An 18,620-nucleotide genomic window follows, 5' to 3' on the forward strand; every position below is an offset into this window, starting at 1 on the left:
GTGGGCTCATCAGCTGTGGCTCACGGGCTCTAGAGCCCAGGCTCACTAGTTGTGGCACATGGGCTTAGTTGCTCTGCGGCATGTGGGATCTTCCCGGCCCAGGGAATCGAACCCGTGTCCCCTGCATTGGCAGGCAGATTCTTAACCACTGTGCTACCAGGGAAGCCCTCCTTAGTTCTTAAAAGATATTTTCACTGAGTTTAGAATTCCAGGTGGACAGTTACTTTCATTAAGCATGTTGGCTAATATTTAGTCTTGAGTTGTTGCTAATGAGAAGTCAGTCCTTAGTTGCCATTCATTTGAAGATAATCTGTCTTTTTTCTGGAAGCTTTTAAGAATGTATCTTTTTCTTTAATATACAGTTTTACTATGATGTATTTAGGTATGGATTTCTGTTTATTTACCCTGCTTAGAACTTGTTAGGACTCCCTAGATCTCAGGATTGATGACTTTCAACAATTTTGCAAAATTCTCAGGCTTTGTGTCTTCAAATATTGCCTCTTCCTCATTCTCTCTATTACATCCTAATGTAATTTTGATTAGACTTAGCTCTTCTCTGTCTTCCCCCGTGTCTCTTAACTTCTTTTTTTCTTTTGAATATTCCATCTCTCTGGACTATGTTTCTAGATGAATCAGTTCACTAATTCTCTTTTTTAAGGTGACCTTGACAAAAGCAGTTTTAGTGGAATCAGTCTGGGTTGATTAGTCTGGACTGATGAAATAATGAGAGATGAAGCAACAGAGACTTCTACTCTAGTTAACTCAGTATGGAGATTTTGTTGAGAAAGGAGCAGAGAAATAAGAGAAAGGGTTATGGGAGAGTTTGTTTGTTTTTTAAGATGAGTAATACTAAGACATGTTTAGGTATTGAGAGGAGTGATCTACTAGAGAAGGAAAACTTGATGATGTAGACGAAAAGGGATAATTTACGAGTGAAATTGCTGAGAAAGTAAGAAAGAACTAGGGCCAAATTGTTCAATTCTGTGCTTCATTTGTGTTTTTGCAACACCTCTTTAAAGATTAGTGAAACAGACTTCTCTTTTTAATCAGGAGATGAGCATGCAGTTGGTTTAAATAGGTATTATTCATGTACCCATTCACTCAATCCACAAATATTCCATTTGTCGTTTATATGCAAGTCACTGTGGTAGACTCTGGGAACAATGAAGCTTATACCATGGTGGTGGCGGTGGGTGGGTACGATATAGACAAAGGACTTGGAAGGGAAAGCACAGGACTTAAAAGAGCATTTAACAGGGACCTTAACTCCTTAACCTTATTATGAGAGATTAGAGAAGCAACATTTAAGGTGATTCCTAAAGAATGAGTAATTAGCCAGGTAAATTCTGGGAGAGCATTTCAGGAAGAGAGAAGAGCATAGATGAAGGTCCTGTTGCAGCAAGGAACTTGGATGGGTTTAAGAACTGAAAGAAGACTGCAGCACAATGACTAAAGGCAAGAAGAGCTCTGAAGGGCAAGCAGGTACCACATATCACAGAATCATAAGGATTTTAGACTATCCTGAGAGCAACATGGAAGCATTGAAGGGACTTAAGCAGAATAGTGACTGAATCCATTTTCATACTATTTCTGTTGTAAAGGTGTAGGCATGAGACCGCTAGAGCCTGGTGCCATTAAACCTTAGAATCATACAATTAACTCTCTTTCTTAACAGTTATTTACCTAACCATCTAATATGGTTTCCTCAGTCAGACATGAGTGAAAGTTTCCTTGGAATTAATATAATGGTTTTCTGCTGTGTGTGTGTGTGTGTGTCTGTGAGAGAGAGAGATACAGACAGACAGAAACAGAGACAGAGACACAAACAGACCTGGTAGTCAAGATACTATTTTAAAAATCTAACTAATATACCAATGAGAAAACTAGCTAACTCTGCTTAGCATGTTAATAATTTACGCACCATAGTCTTAGAAGTTACTAAACTGACATCTTTTACAACTAGCTATTTTTGAGTTACAGATTCTAAGTAATCATGACAGATTTATGTAAGGATTTGTTTTAACCCCTAAATTTTAAAATTTAACCTAAAATTGTTATTCTATTCTTATTTTTCTCTTCATCGTAAATATCAGAATGTACTATTCTCTTTATGCTATCAGCTTCTTCAGAGATTATTCAGATTCTGAGTTGCCGTTTTGACTAGATAAATTTATCTTTGTCCTTAGATTCTATATTTAATGAACATCTAACACTATGCCTTGCACATAGTAGGCACTCAAAAATATGTTCAGTGAATCAAGGTATGTGATACAGTGCTGTTAATTGTACTTGAAGTTTCCTTTCTTAACTGCTCTCCTTCACCCAAGGTGCCCTTTTTTGATACTCCTTTTCCTCCTGCCTTCATAGTCTTAAATATTCTTCTTGAATTTTATTGTTTTGCTATTTTCTCTTCCTTAAAATTCCTTGTAAAGTTTAACTACCCTGAGTCTTTTCTTGAGACTCACGTACTTGCTATTTTGCATTCTAGCCCTGTTGTTTGCCCACTTTCTCTTAGAAAATGTCTCTCTTCCCCTTTTCTTTTGATCTGTATTTCTACTGAAAAAGTCATCTTTGAGGCTGTTTATGGCTTTGTTTTTTGTACTATTTTCATTGTGGTTTTCCCATCCCGAGGAACTATTTAGTTGTTACTTTGCAATTAATAAACATAATTTTATGTATTCTATGTTTTTAGTCTATTGAAGACAATGAAGTATATTTGCCTAACGATGAGATTTGGACCTATGATATTGATAGTGGGTTGTGGTAAGTAATTTTAAATTGCAGAATGTCCATCTTAATATCTGTTAGACCTGTTGTCATAGGCTACAGGGCATTTGAGACCATATTTAGAACATACTGCAACACTATATTGTCTCCCTTTCCTTTTCTTCAATGATTTATTCTCTCTGGCTGTTTCTTTCCCCCATTCCCTTCCTCTCTGCATTCTTTGTCCTTTACACCTTCCTCTCAAGACTAAGGCAGTTTCTGAAAACTTTACTTTGTTCTACTAACTAATTCCCAATTCGGGTGATGTGTGAAGATCTTGTAATTTTTTTTCCCCAGTAAGTTGAAAAATCTTTACCATGGATCTTCTTATAGTTTTTACGGTATTGGCTACCATTACAACTTAATTGTAATTGTCAGTGACAGTTTTCATTGAAAAAGTACTCGTGGAGTTCAAAGGGAATTTTGATTTGCCTTGCTGGAAAGTTATGGAATTCCACGTTATTCTTGCTGCAGGACAATGCACCTCATGGAAGGAGACCTCCCTACCTCCATGTCAGGAAGTTGCGGTGCTTGCATTAATGGAAAGCTGTACGTTTTTGGAGGATATGATGACAAAGGATACAGCAATCGAGTAATATTTTTTTTTTTAATTCAGGAGTGCAGAAAAATGTAATGTTTAATGTATCGGTTCATCTCACACATTTACGGATATTTTACAAAGAAGACATGTAGAAAAACTTGAGCTTATGATGATAAGGTTTTAAAGATAGAGTGAAAATGCAGCATTCGTGCTTCTCTCTTCTGCCATGTCTTTCTGCTTCAGAATTTACATACTTCATTGCTATCCATAGGGCAAGAGCATGATGGGGAAAAGATCCATTTCATTATGTTTCACATATCATTTTTGCTTCTAAAACATAGTCCCATTTTCATTAAATCTACAATTAAAATCTTTCCCTTTTAGAAATAAAAAAGTAATATTATTAATTTTGAATCAATATCTCTGTGACATATATTTTAATTTTCTAATGCCCTGTCTGCTAATGGTGTTCTCCTCTTTTAAAAGCTTTATTTTGTTAATTTGCGAACAAGAGATGGAACCTACATTTGGGAAAAAATCACCAACTTTGAAGGTCAACCACCCACACCACGTGATAAACTTTCCTGCTGGGTATATAAAGACAGGTAATGCCACAAAACCATCTCATTAACTGCGCTCAAGTAAGGATTATAGCTTGTGACCAAAATAGAGAAAACTTGAAAGTCTGAATTTTTTCAATATAGTTACAAACTTGTTTTGACGCTGATGGTAGAGGCAGTTTTGAACCCTGGTAAGAGCCAGGTCAAAAGAATAAGCATGATGGAAGTAACTCTTTGGTTTTTTAAAATTCATTACTGTATTACTTCATTTTCTGAATAGTTAGTACAGTTACATGGTTTAAAAATCAAAACCATGTTAAAAAGTATACAATGAAAAGTCTGGTTCCCACTGCTGTCCCCATCCATACTGTTCCCACCCTCCACATGCACAAATCGCTACTTTTATTAATATCTTCTTAATATTTTTATAGCAGTAGTTCTCAAACTTGCCTGCCATAGGCATAATCTGGGGATCTTTTAAAAGCTCTGAAGCACAGGTGATACCCCAGACTAATTAAATTACAATCACTGAGGGTATGATTTTTTTTTAAGCTACTCAGGTTATTCCAAGATGCAGACGCGTTTGGGAACAACTGCCATCAGTGTTACTCTGTGCAGATAGAAGCAGTACATGCATGTGTGTATGTGTGGCTCTTTACTGCCTCCTCCTTACACACATATCAGTGTACTCTGTATACTATTCTGCACCCTGCTGCTTCCCTTTTTTGGGGGGGGAGGGGAGCGTGGCGGGGGGGCACTTGCCACATGGCATATGGGAATTTTAGTTTCTTGACCAGGGATTGAACCCACACCCCCTGCACTGGAAGTGCAGAGTCTTAACCACTGGACCGCCAGGGAGGTCCCCCCTGCTACTTCTTTTAGTCAACAGTATACCATGGAGAACTTTCATCTTTCTGTATCTCTAGTTAGAAATCTTGATTTTGTTTTTGTTTTTATCGCTGCATAGTATTCTCTGTGTGGGTATACCATAGTATATTTAAACTTCCCCCTATAGATGAAGCAAAACTTAGATTATTTCAATTCCTTTACTCTTAAAAACTATGCTTTAATGAATATCTTTGTGTGTGTGTATATATATGTATGTATATATATGTATGTATATATATACATATAATTGCAGATCCATCTGTTGGATAAAATTCCAGAATTTGATTTCTGGTCAGAGGGTAATACATTTATAATTGTGATAAATGTTTATTTTGCTAGGGCTGCTGTAACAGTTCTATAAACTGAATAATTTAAACAACAGAAATGTATTGTCTCATAGTCTTGGAGGCTAGAAGTCTGAGATCAAGGTGTCAGCAGGATTGGTTCACTCTCTGGGTTTTGAGGAAGAATCTATTTCATGCCCCTCCCCAGCTTCTGGTGATTTGTTGGCAATCTTTGGTGTGTCGAAGCACCACTCTGGTTTCTGCCTTCACAATCACATAGCATTCTGTGTGCTTGTCTGTCTCCAGATTTTCCCTTTTTGTATGAATACCAGTCATATTGGATTAGGGCCTACCCTAATAACTTCATTCTAACTTGTATGCCTCTATAGGGACCCTGTCTCTAAATAAGGTCACATTCTTTTTTTTATTGTTATTTTCTTATTTCTAGAAAATATAATTGTTTTGCCTTCTTAATTGCAGTGATTCATACTCTGATTTATTCAATATTCTGTTTATTTTAAAAAACCTCTTTTTGAACTTCATGGGGCACTTATAATAATTGAGATAGAGGGTGTTAAGTTTTAAAAAACAATCAGTTTTGGGACTTCCTAGGTGGCGCAGTGGGTAAGAATCTGCCTGCCAATGCAGGGGACATGGGTTCGATCCCTGCCCCAGGAAGATACCACATGCTGCGGAGCAACTAAGCCCGTGCGCCACAACTATTGAGCCTGCGCTCCAGAGCCCATGAGCCACAACTATTGAGCCCATGTGCTGCAACTACTGAAGCCCACGTGCCTAGAGCCCGTGCTCTACAACAAGAGAAGCCACGGCAATGAGAAGCCTGCTCACCACAATGAAGAGTAGCTCCTGCTCGCCGCAACTAGGGAAAGTCTATGTGCAGCAACGAAGACCCAACACAGCCAATAAAATAAATAAATAAATAAATAAATTTATTAAAAATATCAGTTTAAATAATACATATTTATATTTTGAATACAAAAGGCAGACATTAAAATTTGACAAAATATTTTATAATTCTCAAAAAAGCATATCAGAATTCTAAAGAGTGAGGAATAAGATTATCTTGGTCATGAAAAGGTACATGGATCAAAATGCTCTGTAGAATATGAGAATTTGGAAGGGAAAATCTTAAACCTTTGAATTGTGGATTAATGAAATTTAAAGAGAAACCAACTATGATTCTGCTGCGGTTGCTGCCTCTGACCCTACGAACTGATAACCATTAGTGCTCTGCTCTGAGCAGCCAATAAGGTCACATTCTAAATACAGGGGATCAGGATTTCAACATAGGAATTTTGTGGGGGACACAATTCAATCCATAACATTGGATTTTGCCAACATTTCCTCCAAAAAAGTTGTGCCATTTTGCATTGTTAATAATGGAGTGCCTCTCTGTCCACAGCCTTGCCAAGAGTTTGCAAGCAAACTTCGATTTTTTTGGCCAAATTGATAGGTGAGACATGATGCCTCAGTCTTATTTTAATTTGCATATATTTAAGGGCAATTTTTATTTCTTTTTCTCCAAACTGAAAAAAAAATCCTTTGCTAATTACTTTTTATTTGATTGTTGCCAGTTATAATCTTGATTTCTAGGAATTATTTATATAGAGAGAGATTAGTGTTTGTGATATATGAAAATATTTTTTCTAGGTTATTTGTCTTTTGACTTTGCATAAATTGTCTTTTGCATGTATTAAACAGCTTCTTAAAGCTGTTATTTAGGTAAATTTATCAGTAATTTCTTTTCTGGCTTCTTGACTTTGAGTCAATTGCAAAGGTTTTCTCCACTCCAAGATTATAAACTAATTCTCACATATTTTCCTCTAGTACTTTTGTTATTTTTAAAAACCTCTGAGGGATTCCCTTGCGGTCCATTGGTTAGGACTCCAGGCTTTCACTGCTGAGGGCATGGGTGTGATCCCTGGTGGGGAACCAAGATCCTGCAAGCGGTGTAGCATGGCAAAAACAACAACAATAAAAACCTGTGAATGGTATGAGATATGAATCCAAGTTTATCTTTTATTGTTTAATTTTTAAATTTTGTAAATGGTGGTTTCTAACTCTTCATCCCTTCCCCTATTTCACCCATCCCCCCACCCTTCCCCTCTGGCAGCCACTAGTTCATTCTCTGGGTCTGTTTTTTCATATTTGTTCTTTGTTTTGATTCTTAGATTCTGCACATATGTGAAAACATTCAGTATTTGTTTTTCTCTAGTTTATTTCACTTAGCATAATATACTCTAAGTCCATCCGTGTTGTCACAAATGGCAAATTTTCATTCTTTTTTTTATGACTGTAATATTCCTGTGTGTGTGTGTGTGTGTGTGAGAGAGAGAGAGAGAGTATACATACATACACACCACATCTTCTTTATCTATTCATCTGTTGATGGACACAGGTTGCTTCCATATCTTGGTTATTGTAAATTATGCTGCAGTGAACATTGGGGTGTATATATCTTTTTGAAGAAATGTTTTCATTTTATTTGGTAGAACACTCAGGGGTGGAATTGCTGGACAGCATGGTAGTTCTATTTTTAGTCTTTTGAGGTGCCTCCATACTGTTTTCTCTAGTGGTTTTATCAATGTACGTTCCCACCAACAGTGCATGAAAGTTTCCTTTTCTCCACACCTGTGCCAACACTTGTAATTTCTTGTCCTTTAGGTAATAGCCATTCTGACAGGTGTAAGGTGACATCTCATTGTGGGTTTGGCTTTGCATTTCCCTAATGATTGGTGATATTGAGCATCTTCTCATGTGCCTGTTGGACATCTATATGTGTTCTTTGGGAAAATGCCTGCTCAGGTCTTTTCCCACTTTTTAATTTTTTTTTTTTTGTAACTGATACTGAGTCGTTTGAGTTCTTTATATATTTTGTATATTAGCCGCTAGTGGACATATCATTTGCAAATATCTTCTCCCATTCAGTGGGTTGCCTTTTTGTTTTATTGCTGGTTTCTTTTGCTGTACAAAAGCTTTTTAGTTTGATGTGGTCCCACTTGTTTATTTTTGCTTTTGTTGTCCTTGCCAGAGGAGATAGATCCAAAAAAATATTGCTAAGACTGATTTCAAAGAGTGTACTGCCTAAGTTTTCTTCTTAGGGTTTTATGGTATCAAGTCTTATGCTTAAGTCTTTAACCCATTTAGAATTTATTTTTGTATATAGTGTGAAAAAATGGTCTAGTTTCATTCTTTTATAAGTAGCTGTGAGTTTTCCCAACACCACTTATTGAAGAAACGGTCTTTTCTCCATTGTATATATATATATATATTTTTAATGTATTTCTTTTGTTTTTAAATTTAACAATATGGAATGCTTCACACATTTGCATGTCACCCTTGTGCAGGGACCATGCTAATCTTCTCTGTATCATTCCAATTTTAGTGTATGTGCTGCTGAAGCAAGCACTCTCCATTGTGTATCCTTATGTTGTAGCATTAACTGAGCATATGTGCATGGGTTTACTTCTGGGCTGTCTGTTCTGTTTCATTGATGTATGTGTCTATTTTTGTACCAGTACCATACTGTTTGTTTGTTTGTTTTTTGTTTTTTTGGCTGCATTGGGTCTTCATTGCTACATGTGGGCTTTCTCTAGTTGTGGCTAGTGGGGGCTGCTCTTCGTTGTGGTGCGTGGTCTTCTCATTGTAGTGGCTTCTCTTGTTGTGGAGCACAGGCTCTAGGCGCGTGGGCTTCAATAGTCGCGGCACACAGGCTCAATAGTTGTGGCTCACGGGCTTAGTTGCTCCACGGCATGTGGAATCTTCCCAGAGCAGGGCTCGAACGCGTGTCCCCCTGCGTTGGCAGGCAGATTGTTAACCACTGCACCACCTAGGAAGTCCTGGCTTATTTCAAGTAAAAAATGTTTTCAAGATTTATTATGTTGTAATATGTATCCAAACTTCATTCCTTTTTAAGGCTGATTAATATTCCATTCTGTATATACACTGCATTTTGTCTATCCGTTCATCTGCTGATGAACACTTGGATTGTGTCTACTTTATGGCTATTGTGAATAATGTTGCTGTGAGTATTGACTTAAAAGTCTTGTTTGAGTTCCTGTTTTCAATTCTTTTGGATATATACCCAACAGTAGAATTGCTGGGTCAATATGGTAATTCTATGTTTAACATTTTGAGGAGAACCAAACAGTTTTCCACAGTAACTATGCCACTTTCTATTCCCAGTGACAATGTGTGACGGTTCCAGTTTTTCACATCCTCACCAACTCTCGCTATTTTCTTTTGTTGTTCGTTTGTTTGTTTTTTATGATAGCCATTGCAGTGGGTGTGAAGTAGTATCCATTGTGATTTTGATTTGTATTTCCCCAGTGACTAATGATGTTGATCTTCTTTTCATGTGCTTGTTGGCCATTTGTATATCTTCTTTGGAGAAATGTCTATTCTAGTCCTTTGCCCATTTTTTAAAAAAATTGAATTGTTTTATCTTTTTGTTATTGAGTTGTAGGAATTCTTTACGTGTTCTGGATAGTAAACCCTTGTCAGATATATGTAGTTTTCTTGTATTTTTATCTGACTTCAGTTTCAGGATAATGCTGGCCTCATAGAATGCATTAGGAAGTGTTCCCTCCTCCTCAGTTTTTCTTAAAGGTTTGAGAAGGGTATTAATTCTTCTTTAAATATTCACCACTGAAGCCATCTGGTCCTGGGCTTTTCTTTTTTGGGAGGTTTTTGGATTATTGATTCAATCTCCTTACTTATTATATATTTATTCAGATTTTTTATTTCTTCATGAGCCCCTTTTGGAAGTGTGTGTCTTTCCAGGAATTTTTCTATTTCATCTAGTTTATCCAGTCTGTTGACATGCAGTTTTTTGTATTCTCTTATAATACTTTTTATTTCTGTAGTGTTAACAGCAGTGTCCCCTCTGTCACTCCTAAGTTTAGTAATTTGAGTTTTCTCTACTTTTTTTAGTCAACCTAGCTAAAGATTTGTCAATTTTGTTGATATTTTCAAAGACCCAACTTTTGGTTTTATTGTTTTCTCTATTGTTTTTCTATTCACCATTTTGTTTATTTCCCCTTTAATTTTTATTATTTTCTTCTGTTATCTGTGGGTTTAGTTTGCTCTTCTCTTTCTAGTTCCTTAATATGTACAGTTATATTATTGATTTGAGATCTTTATTTTTAAATTTGTGGGTGTTTATGGCTATAAGATTCCCTCTGAACACTGCCTTCACAGTATTCCGTAAGTTTTGTTTTATTGTGTTTGCATTTTCAGTCATTTCAAGGTAATTTCCAACTTCCCTTGTGATTTTTTTCACTCCTTGGGTTGACAGATTTTTTTCTTTCTTTCAGCACATTAATGACTTTATTACATTGCCTTTTGGCTTCCATTTTTCTAGTGAGAAATTCACTCATTTGTATATATCCAGCTTGGAGTGTGCTGAGCTTCTGTGGTTAATGGGCTTATATCTTTCATCAGTTTTAGGAAGTTATTAATTAACAAATATTTATCTTACCCATTTATTTGTCTCTTCTCCTTCTGGGACTCCTATTATATGCACATTAGATCATATGATATTGTTCTATAGAGCTTGGGCTCTCTTCCTCACCCCCACTCTTTTTTTCTCTTTGCTTCAATTTGGATACTTTTTTTGACCAATTGCTTTGTCTTCAGATTCACTGATCTTTTCCATTGTTGTGTCCAGTTTCCTGTTATGGCTATCTAATGAATTTCTTTATTTCTGACATCTTATTTTCCATTTTTTCTTTGCATTTTCATTTTGTTCTTTTTCATGGTTCCATGTCTCTGCCAGAATTACCTAGTTCTTCCTTTACATTGCTCATCTTTTACAAACTGGTCTGTTACTATTTCTATTATAGTCATTTTAAAAACCATGTCTAATAATTCCAATACCTGGGCAGCCTTGGAGTCAGCTTATGTTGACTCTTTCCTCTCTTGATCATGGTTCACTTTTTTACCTTTCCTTCCTTCCTTCCTTCCTTCCTTCCTTCCGAACTTTATTATTTTTTGGCTGCATTGGGTCTTCATTGCTACATGCGGGCTTTCTCTTGTTTTGGAGAGTAGGGACTACTCTTCGTTGCGGTGTATGGGCTTCTCATTGCGGCGGCTTCTCTTGTTGTGGAGCACGGGCTCTAGATGCACGGGCTTCGGTAGTTGTGGCATGTGGGCTCAGTAGTTGTGGCTCGTGGACTCTAGAGTGCAGGCTCAGTAGTTGTGGCACATGGGCTTAGTTGCTCCGCAACATGTGGGATCTGTCTGGACGAGGGATCAAACTCATATTCCCTACATTGGCAGGCTGATTCTTAACCACTGCACCACCAGGGAAGTCCCTTGCCTTTTCTTATACCTTGTAATTTTTTCATCATATAACAGACATTCTGTACAAAAGAACAGTAAAGATTGGAATAAACAACATTTCTCTCCAGAAAAGGACATGCCCTTTCTTCCTTTTTCAGGTTGCTAGAGTGGGATTTAAATCAGTCTAATCTATAGTTGATCTGTGTTTGGGCTTTGTTGCAGCTTTAGTTTGATTCAGTTTGACCACTGGCTTCAAGTGTTTTGATGCAGGATCAAGACTTTCCTTTGCTAGGGCCCCATGTTTGGGCACCAGAGATTGTCTACAGATTTTGAGCAGTGCTTCACAGCTGAGTACCTACCTCTCAGAACTGTAGGAGATCTCTCCTTGTTTCATAGCCTAATTGTGTTGCTAGGAGTTCTCTTTGCTCTCCAGTCCCACTTTATACCTTCTGTACCTTGGGAGAGCTCTTTCAGCATTGCACCTCCTGCCCTGGCCTTTTGAGGGCAGCTACCCTGTATGCTATAATGGGTTGGCATACCTCTGAGGTGTTTCCTTCAGATCTACTCTGCTGGTCCCAGACTTTAGAGTTGATAGCTCACGTGGCCTCAGGGAGAGTGGCTCGGCTCTTCTCTGCTCCCAGCTGTTGGTGACTGACCCTGAGCACCCCCTGAAGACTGTGTGAAAAAGTTGTTGGGAAGGTTCAGACACCCTCTGCAGCTGAGTTTCTTAAGATTCTAATTTGCTATGCCAGCCTACATGTGACTTAAAATTGGGGGTGGCTTCTTTTAAAAACCCTATCTATGCTGGATTCTTTCTCCTCCTGCTGTTACATCAGGGATGAAAGCTTCCATGGCCCTCTTCCTTCCTACTGAAAGCTCATCACTTTTTGGAATTAGTTCATTTTGGTCCCTTTGTTCCTGTAAATTCTTTGACTTTTTTTTTTTTTTAACTATGGTTTTGTAGTTTGTATGGCTTGTTTAGGTTTTGAGAGAAATGATGTCTTCCAGCTTTCTGTGAACAAACTGAAAGTAGAACTTCTAAAGTGTGTCCTTTGTTTTGTTTTTCAGATTGATATATTTTGGTGGCTATGGGTGTAGGAGACACAGTGAACTGCAAGATTGTTTTGATGTTCATGACGCATCTTGGGTAAGAGAGTAATCACTGTTTACATTTTCCTCTAAGTTAGTGTCACCTCAAAGTCTTTAGAAATAATGAGCCCAGTTTTTCTCATTTTAATTTGCTGTAATTGATACTATGAAAAAAAATGTGTTTTCTCTTTTGAATTTGGGTTCAGTTGCAGAAGGTTCTCTCACCTAATGGTATCAGCCTTCATGGCTACTGGCAGAATAATTTCTTTTCTAATGCCATTAATCACTTATAGCTGCTTCTCTTAGACAAGTAGTGGCCTTAGCACAACTTGGAAAAACTTTGTTCATAGGTAACCACAGTGGCTATTGCTGATATACACCTCCTTTTAGGTACGTCCACCAGAACTATTCATAGCTCAGACTGGCTTCTATTAAGAGTGAGTAAGTTAGTAGTGATATTATTTTTTCTATTTATTCTTACTGGTTAGAGAATAAACTATTATTGATGAAAGAAGTCATGACATATAAAAGTGAAATCTTTTAAAAGATAACTTTAAAAACCATTGATCTCACCAAGATACACAGTAACTCTTCAGTTTTACCTTCTACTAGCATGTATTATTATTGTACATTATTAATGTAATGGTATATGTACATTTCATGTATGTCTTCATATATGAGTGTTTAAAAATTTTCCATAGACTTTATTTAGACTATGTGTGAAATTTATTTAGAGTATGTGTGAAACTTTATTTAGACTATATGTTAATTAATAAAACTGAATGGTTTTTAAGTGTTAAAAATGGTTTACATGGTGTTTGAGTTTTTAAAATGAAATATATTGTTTTGCTACTTACAGTATTACTGATAATTTTTAGTAATATAAGTTCCTATTAATTATTGTCTACTCATCATTTTTTTTCTCCCCTAGTACAGTTAGGCTAATGATCATGTCCTGAAGTTTATGGTATACAGGTAGATTTTTTTCATTTAGATTCTAAACTAAGTAAATTATTTAGTTTATTTTGACTTATTTGACAAGTCCTGACAAAAATGAGTGATGTATTCCTGACATATAATATAAAACTGGTGCAGAGGTAAGCTAGAGTAGTGCTAGAGGATTTCAGCAATTCAGAGATGCTAAATACAGTCTAACTGCTAAATCTTTGCCTTACCAACAGTTTTGTCTTCCTAGAAGACAAAGAAGAGAGTGAGCATAAGTTTGATGTATAAGAACAAGCTGCTTGGTTAAGTAGAAATGTTTGGAATTTTTTGGAAAGAGGAACCATTGTTCCCTAAAGTTTCTAACAGCAAAGATTAGGAATTCTGAGCTTGTACTTTAGGAAAAGAGATTTCCAAATATAAATATCATTCTGTTCTCTGCAATTTTAAAAGAGAGAATCCTTTGAGAGAAGTGGAAGATTGTCAACAAGTAAAGTTATGACTCATGCAAGCAATACTATGAGAAGGAAAGTTGCCAGGTGATGCTGCCATGGCCAGGGGACCGCACTTTGTGAGCCACTGGTGTGTGCAGTAGCTTTATGACTGTGGTCACACTTCACTCTATTTCTGTGAAAGTGTCTATTATTTCACCAGTAAATATGCAGTGAAACTATAAAACTAATCTAAAAATTATGAAAAGCTTTTAAAATATTTTAAAAATTTCTGTTTTAGGAAGAGCAGATATTCTGGGGATGGCATAATGATGTTCACATATTTGACACAAAGACACAGAGTTGGCTTCAACCAGAAATTAAAGTAGGTATTGTAAAAAGTTACCTTTATGTTTGTATATTCATTAATACTTTAAAAATCTATTTCTTTTACTAAGTTATTGGATTTTAGTCATGAGTTTGTAATCATGTATAGACGGGTTCTCTTGAGTACTGTCATTAGTACTTTTTTTTTAATCACCTATTTTTCTCTAAGGTTTTCTAGAAAAATCTAAAGAGGTGCCATCATCATTCTTTAACCACAAGTGTGTAATGCCCTGACTTCATGAAGGCTCTTTTAAAAAGTCCTTTAGTAACAAAGTCCATGATTTTATAAAGCCCATGTTTCATAAATCCTTGAAATTTTAATATTCTTCAATGTGCTAGTGAGTGAACACAAATTGACATTAGTTTAAGCCATCAAGAATTCTCACATAGCTGGGAAGTATATTTTGTAGTGGTTCATACAGTGGAAGAGCTACAGGGACCAGGGCCTTAACTTGTTGGAGCAAGTTATCCAACACCATCACAATATTTACATCTCTCTGTCGGCTTCTCCCTGCTTCTCTGTTGTGCTAGCTTCATTCTGTCTATTGCAGACTGGCCAGCTCATTTAGGAGGGAACATGGCCCTGGCTACACCAGCAGTTCTTTCTGTTGGTGCTGTATTCTCTCAATGTCTATGTCTTTGTCCTAGAAAAGGACTCTGGCTCTACTCAAGCAAAGCCCTGCTTTACATCAGTCCCTGCTGCCAAGGGGATGAGACTCAGATCTGTCCCTAGGGGAGCAAGGTATTGTGATTGATCATCTCACCAGAACTGTGCAGAGTAGGATGCTGAACAGGCACTAACATGAATGTATGATTAACATTCCTTGCCGTTCAGCTTTTGTTGATGGTAATGAGGGAGGTTCTATGCAAAATAGCAAGTGTTACAAGGTTTGACACTTCTCTTTTTCCAAGCAGTGACTTTCAGGTTTCCAGTGCTCTTCTGCTCTCTTCTAATTTTGGAACTGATCAGCTGTCAGTTGATCATATTTGTTGATTGAATTTTCCTGCAGTCAGCATTTGAATGTTACGATTTCTGTATTAATGAAATAAAAAGCATCTTATCTCTGTTAAAATAGTTTCATATCAGCAAGCAGGTGGAGAGAAATGTTATTGAGACTGCATCTACTGAAACTCATCCTAGATCTCTTCCAGGCCTTTTAACCCTCTGCTTCCTTAGAGAATAAGCAAGAGTCTGGAGCTACTGCAGGCATATTTTTAAAATATGCTCCTTGGGATAAGTGAACTGAGGTAGCTTATAATTAGTTCTTTGGACTTCAGGTCTTTCTGTGACTCCTTCTCTCTCTCCTTACCTTAATCAGTATCTCTCCCCTCCTTCCGTGCCAATAACCTAACAGGCACTTGACACTATTTCCGTTAATGTTTAACAGTATTTTCACTGTGATTTCTCTGATTATTTCTTCAAATAAGTTCTTACATTGTTTATTATATCTGAAAGTTTTTCTGATGTGGTCGCAACTAGAATCTGTTCTCTTTCTTTTAGAGACATTCTTAAATTAATTAATTGTTCCTAAATATCTTCATCAAAAGGCAAGGTGATGTGGTAGAGTGCAACAGTTATTGCTGTTGAAGAAACTGGATTTGCCTTCTAATTGTGTTGTAAAAGAACTGTGTACTTTTAGATGAGCCATATACCGTCATCCATCAAGTGGAAAGTTGACAGTGTTTTCCTACGTGGGATTTTTAACCCTTGGAGAACAACAGAGTAGCTATAGGGGTCTTTGAGTTATTTTCAGTATTTCAAACAACCTAATAAGCATTGTGCATTATTTACACAGCCACACAGGCTAACACAAATGCTGTTACTTTGTTTTTGTTTGGACTGGTATGAACTCAATTTATTCAGAAGCTTTGGTTGGCTATTAAATGTATTTCATAAATAACAAAGGAGAAAGTCAATATTTGTTTCATAATGAATGTGTATATAGTAGAAGAATTTTTCCAAAATTTCAGATCAAGGATGGGACAACAAAACTTTTGTTTTGCTGGAAGAGTTGGGAACTGCAACACAAATGGTTCTCTCTCATTTATTTGTCATAAAGGTAATATCTGAATTATTTCTTACCATGTTGATCTCATAGTTATTCAAGTAAAAAAGTCTAGGAAGTTATGATATTGGAAGTAGGGCTTAAATTTCCTGTGCCGACATTCAGTAGCCAATGAGCTGAAAATGTTGGATCCTTTCAGAACTTGGCATTAACTATATACAAAGAAGTACCCATCATGAACACATGGAAATCATGCAGAAAATTCTTCCTTCAAATCTTATTCATTCATCTACCCATTATACCCTCTCTTTTCCCACCAACCCCAAACTTCTGTGAAGAGAAGATCTGCTATATTTACTCCAAGTAAAGTGTCAGGAAGTATTATCAGTTAATGTGAAGAGTTTCAGTAAGAAAAAAACACTGGCTTAAGCCAAGAGTGAAGTTCTTATTGTGGAATTTGAAGCACCAAGAGTTCTGGGGGGCAGGTTTAATTTTTTTTAAGTGTCTGAGATCACACTGTGCACTGATCACTCACATTAATATTAACTCGTGTGTGTGTGTGTGAGTGTGTGAGAGTGTGTGAGTGAGGGAGAGAAGAGAGAGGGAAAGAGAGGGAAAGAGGGGGTGAGGTGGCAAGGGAGAGAAAGATAACGTTTTCAAATTTAATTTTTAAATCTTTTAAGCTAAAATTTATGTGAAATCTTATTTTGCCAAATAATAGGCATTTAAGAAAAACACTAGAAAGTAAAGGTCAGGGTGAATAAATTTAATTCCTTAAGAACAGTATTTGTCTATATTACTATTTAGAACGAACTTTTGCCTTAAGGTTTTGAATGAAGTCACATAGGTAGTGGGAGCCTCGCGGTCACGTACTTCCGCACGAGCACAGGAAGGAGGCTCGGTTACAGACGGTTCACGGCTTTGCGCTGTCTCTGATCTCTGCCTGCAGGCTGGTGTTCCACCGCAGCCGCGCGCCGCCCATACGTGTGCAGTTCTCGGAAATAAGGGCTATATCTTTGGAGGACGTGTTTTGGTTAGTGTTTTTTATGGAAATGGTCTTTTATGTTTGATGCTTCTTATAAAAATTGATCCTTTGATTTTGTGGAATAGCTGAACATTCAAATAGTCTAGACATTAAAATGCTATTCAATAATAACTGTTTAAAATCTTCTCTTCCCCAAACAGACCATACATGAGCAATCACAGATGATGATAAATCAGATTTTAATGGGGGAGAATTCTTCACTTCTGAGATTTGTCAAAAAAGTTTAATTTCTTATTACCTAAATCTTGTTAGTTTAAGCTCATTTTTTGCTTTCCCTCTTGACACATTAATTTGGTAGCTCTATGCTAATTTTATTAGTGCTTAGCATTGTTAACCAATGTATAAACTTCCGATGTTAAGTAAAATAGAGTTAATCTATTTTTAATCTGAATTTATTTTAAAACCAAAATTTTAGCTCATAAACTATGTTAAACACTGACTAATTTCATACACTTTTATTTTAGCAAACTAGGATGAATGATTTGCACTATCTAAACTTAGATACCTGGACCTGGTCTGGAAGGTAAGTTTGAAATTTAAGTATGTTTTAATCTATAGGCATTTCTCTGTGCGTGTGTGTGTGTGTGTGTGTGTGTGTCTGTCTGTCTGCCTGCACAGATGTGTATGCACATGCATGATGCAATCCAGATTTGGATCTGTAAAACTGAACTGATATTTTCTTCCCCTTCAGATTGTTTGTGTGAAAAGTATTGGTTTTATACTACATTCTTGAGGACTGGTTAGTAGAAGAAATGAAGTTTTAATGGGGTCATCACGGGTCAGCAGATAACCGAGTGAATCAAAGACAGAGTTTACTGCTCATGATATATATTTAGCAATAGAATAAATATATTTGTCTATCAATTCAGCTGTTCATGTAATGAGATGGAATCAGAGCTATATATTATGCCAAAGTATAAATACTATTGAAAATAAAACCACAAAAGTGCTAGGAGAGAATATAGCAGATTATCTTTAAAATCTTGCATGGAAAAAGCTTTTATAAAGATGATATAATCCCAAAATTAATAAATGAAAAGACTGATTGATAAGACCACTTAAGAATTAAGTATTCCTGTGTAGAAATATAGCTACAAAAAGTTAAAAGGCAAACTGGAAAATGCAAGCAAAAAACAAACTAGAAGTAATATTTACAGTATTTCTAACCGAAAGGGCTAAGATTCACAAGAACTCAGAAAATCAGTAAGAAAAAGATTAAAAGTGAGCGAAGAACATGGATGAGCAATTCATAGAAGAAATACAAATATGCAGAAATTATTTTTAAAAGATGTTCAACTTCATAAATTATTAAAGAAATTGAAATAGAAATAATAGTTTTCACTTAACAGATAATAATAATTACAAATGGGGCTTCCTA

The 18,620-nt window shown here is 36.4% G+C and overlaps 1 protein-coding gene and 1 non-coding gene across 4 annotated transcripts in view; one reads left to right on the forward strand and one right to left on the reverse strand.

Annotated features, from left to right (window-relative positions):
* The window catches only part of KLHDC1 (kelch domain containing 1), a 49,141-nt gene that overhangs the window by 9,420 nt on the left and 21,101 nt on the right, over positions 1–18,620 (forward strand). For all 3 annotated transcript variants that reach the window (XM_057723774.1, XM_057723776.1, XM_057723775.1), the window contains 7 exons: positions 2,693–2,763; positions 3,241–3,358; positions 3,794–3,912; positions 12,411–12,489; positions 14,106–14,189; positions 17,147–17,230; positions 17,707–17,765. In XM_057723774.1, coding sequence (XP_057579757.1) covers positions 2,693–2,763; positions 3,241–3,358; positions 3,794–3,912; positions 12,411–12,489; positions 14,106–14,189; positions 17,147–17,230; positions 17,707–17,765 — 614 coding nt within the window. The remainder of the gene's footprint in view (positions 1–2,692; positions 2,764–3,240; positions 3,359–3,793; positions 3,913–12,410; positions 12,490–14,105; positions 14,190–17,146; positions 17,231–17,706; positions 17,766–18,620) is intronic.
* LOC130847157 (U6 spliceosomal RNA) lies at positions 8,363–8,469 on the reverse strand. The gene has a single exon (XR_009051948.1). It is a non-coding gene; the product is annotated as a U6 spliceosomal RNA (small nuclear RNA).

The sequence above is a fragment of the Hippopotamus amphibius genome, chromosome 2 (genome assembly GCF_030028045.1).
Source record: "Hippopotamus amphibius kiboko isolate mHipAmp2 chromosome 2, mHipAmp2.hap2, whole genome shotgun sequence".
In the NCBI taxonomy this organism is placed as follows: domain Eukaryota; kingdom Metazoa; phylum Chordata; class Mammalia; order Artiodactyla; family Hippopotamidae; genus Hippopotamus; species Hippopotamus amphibius.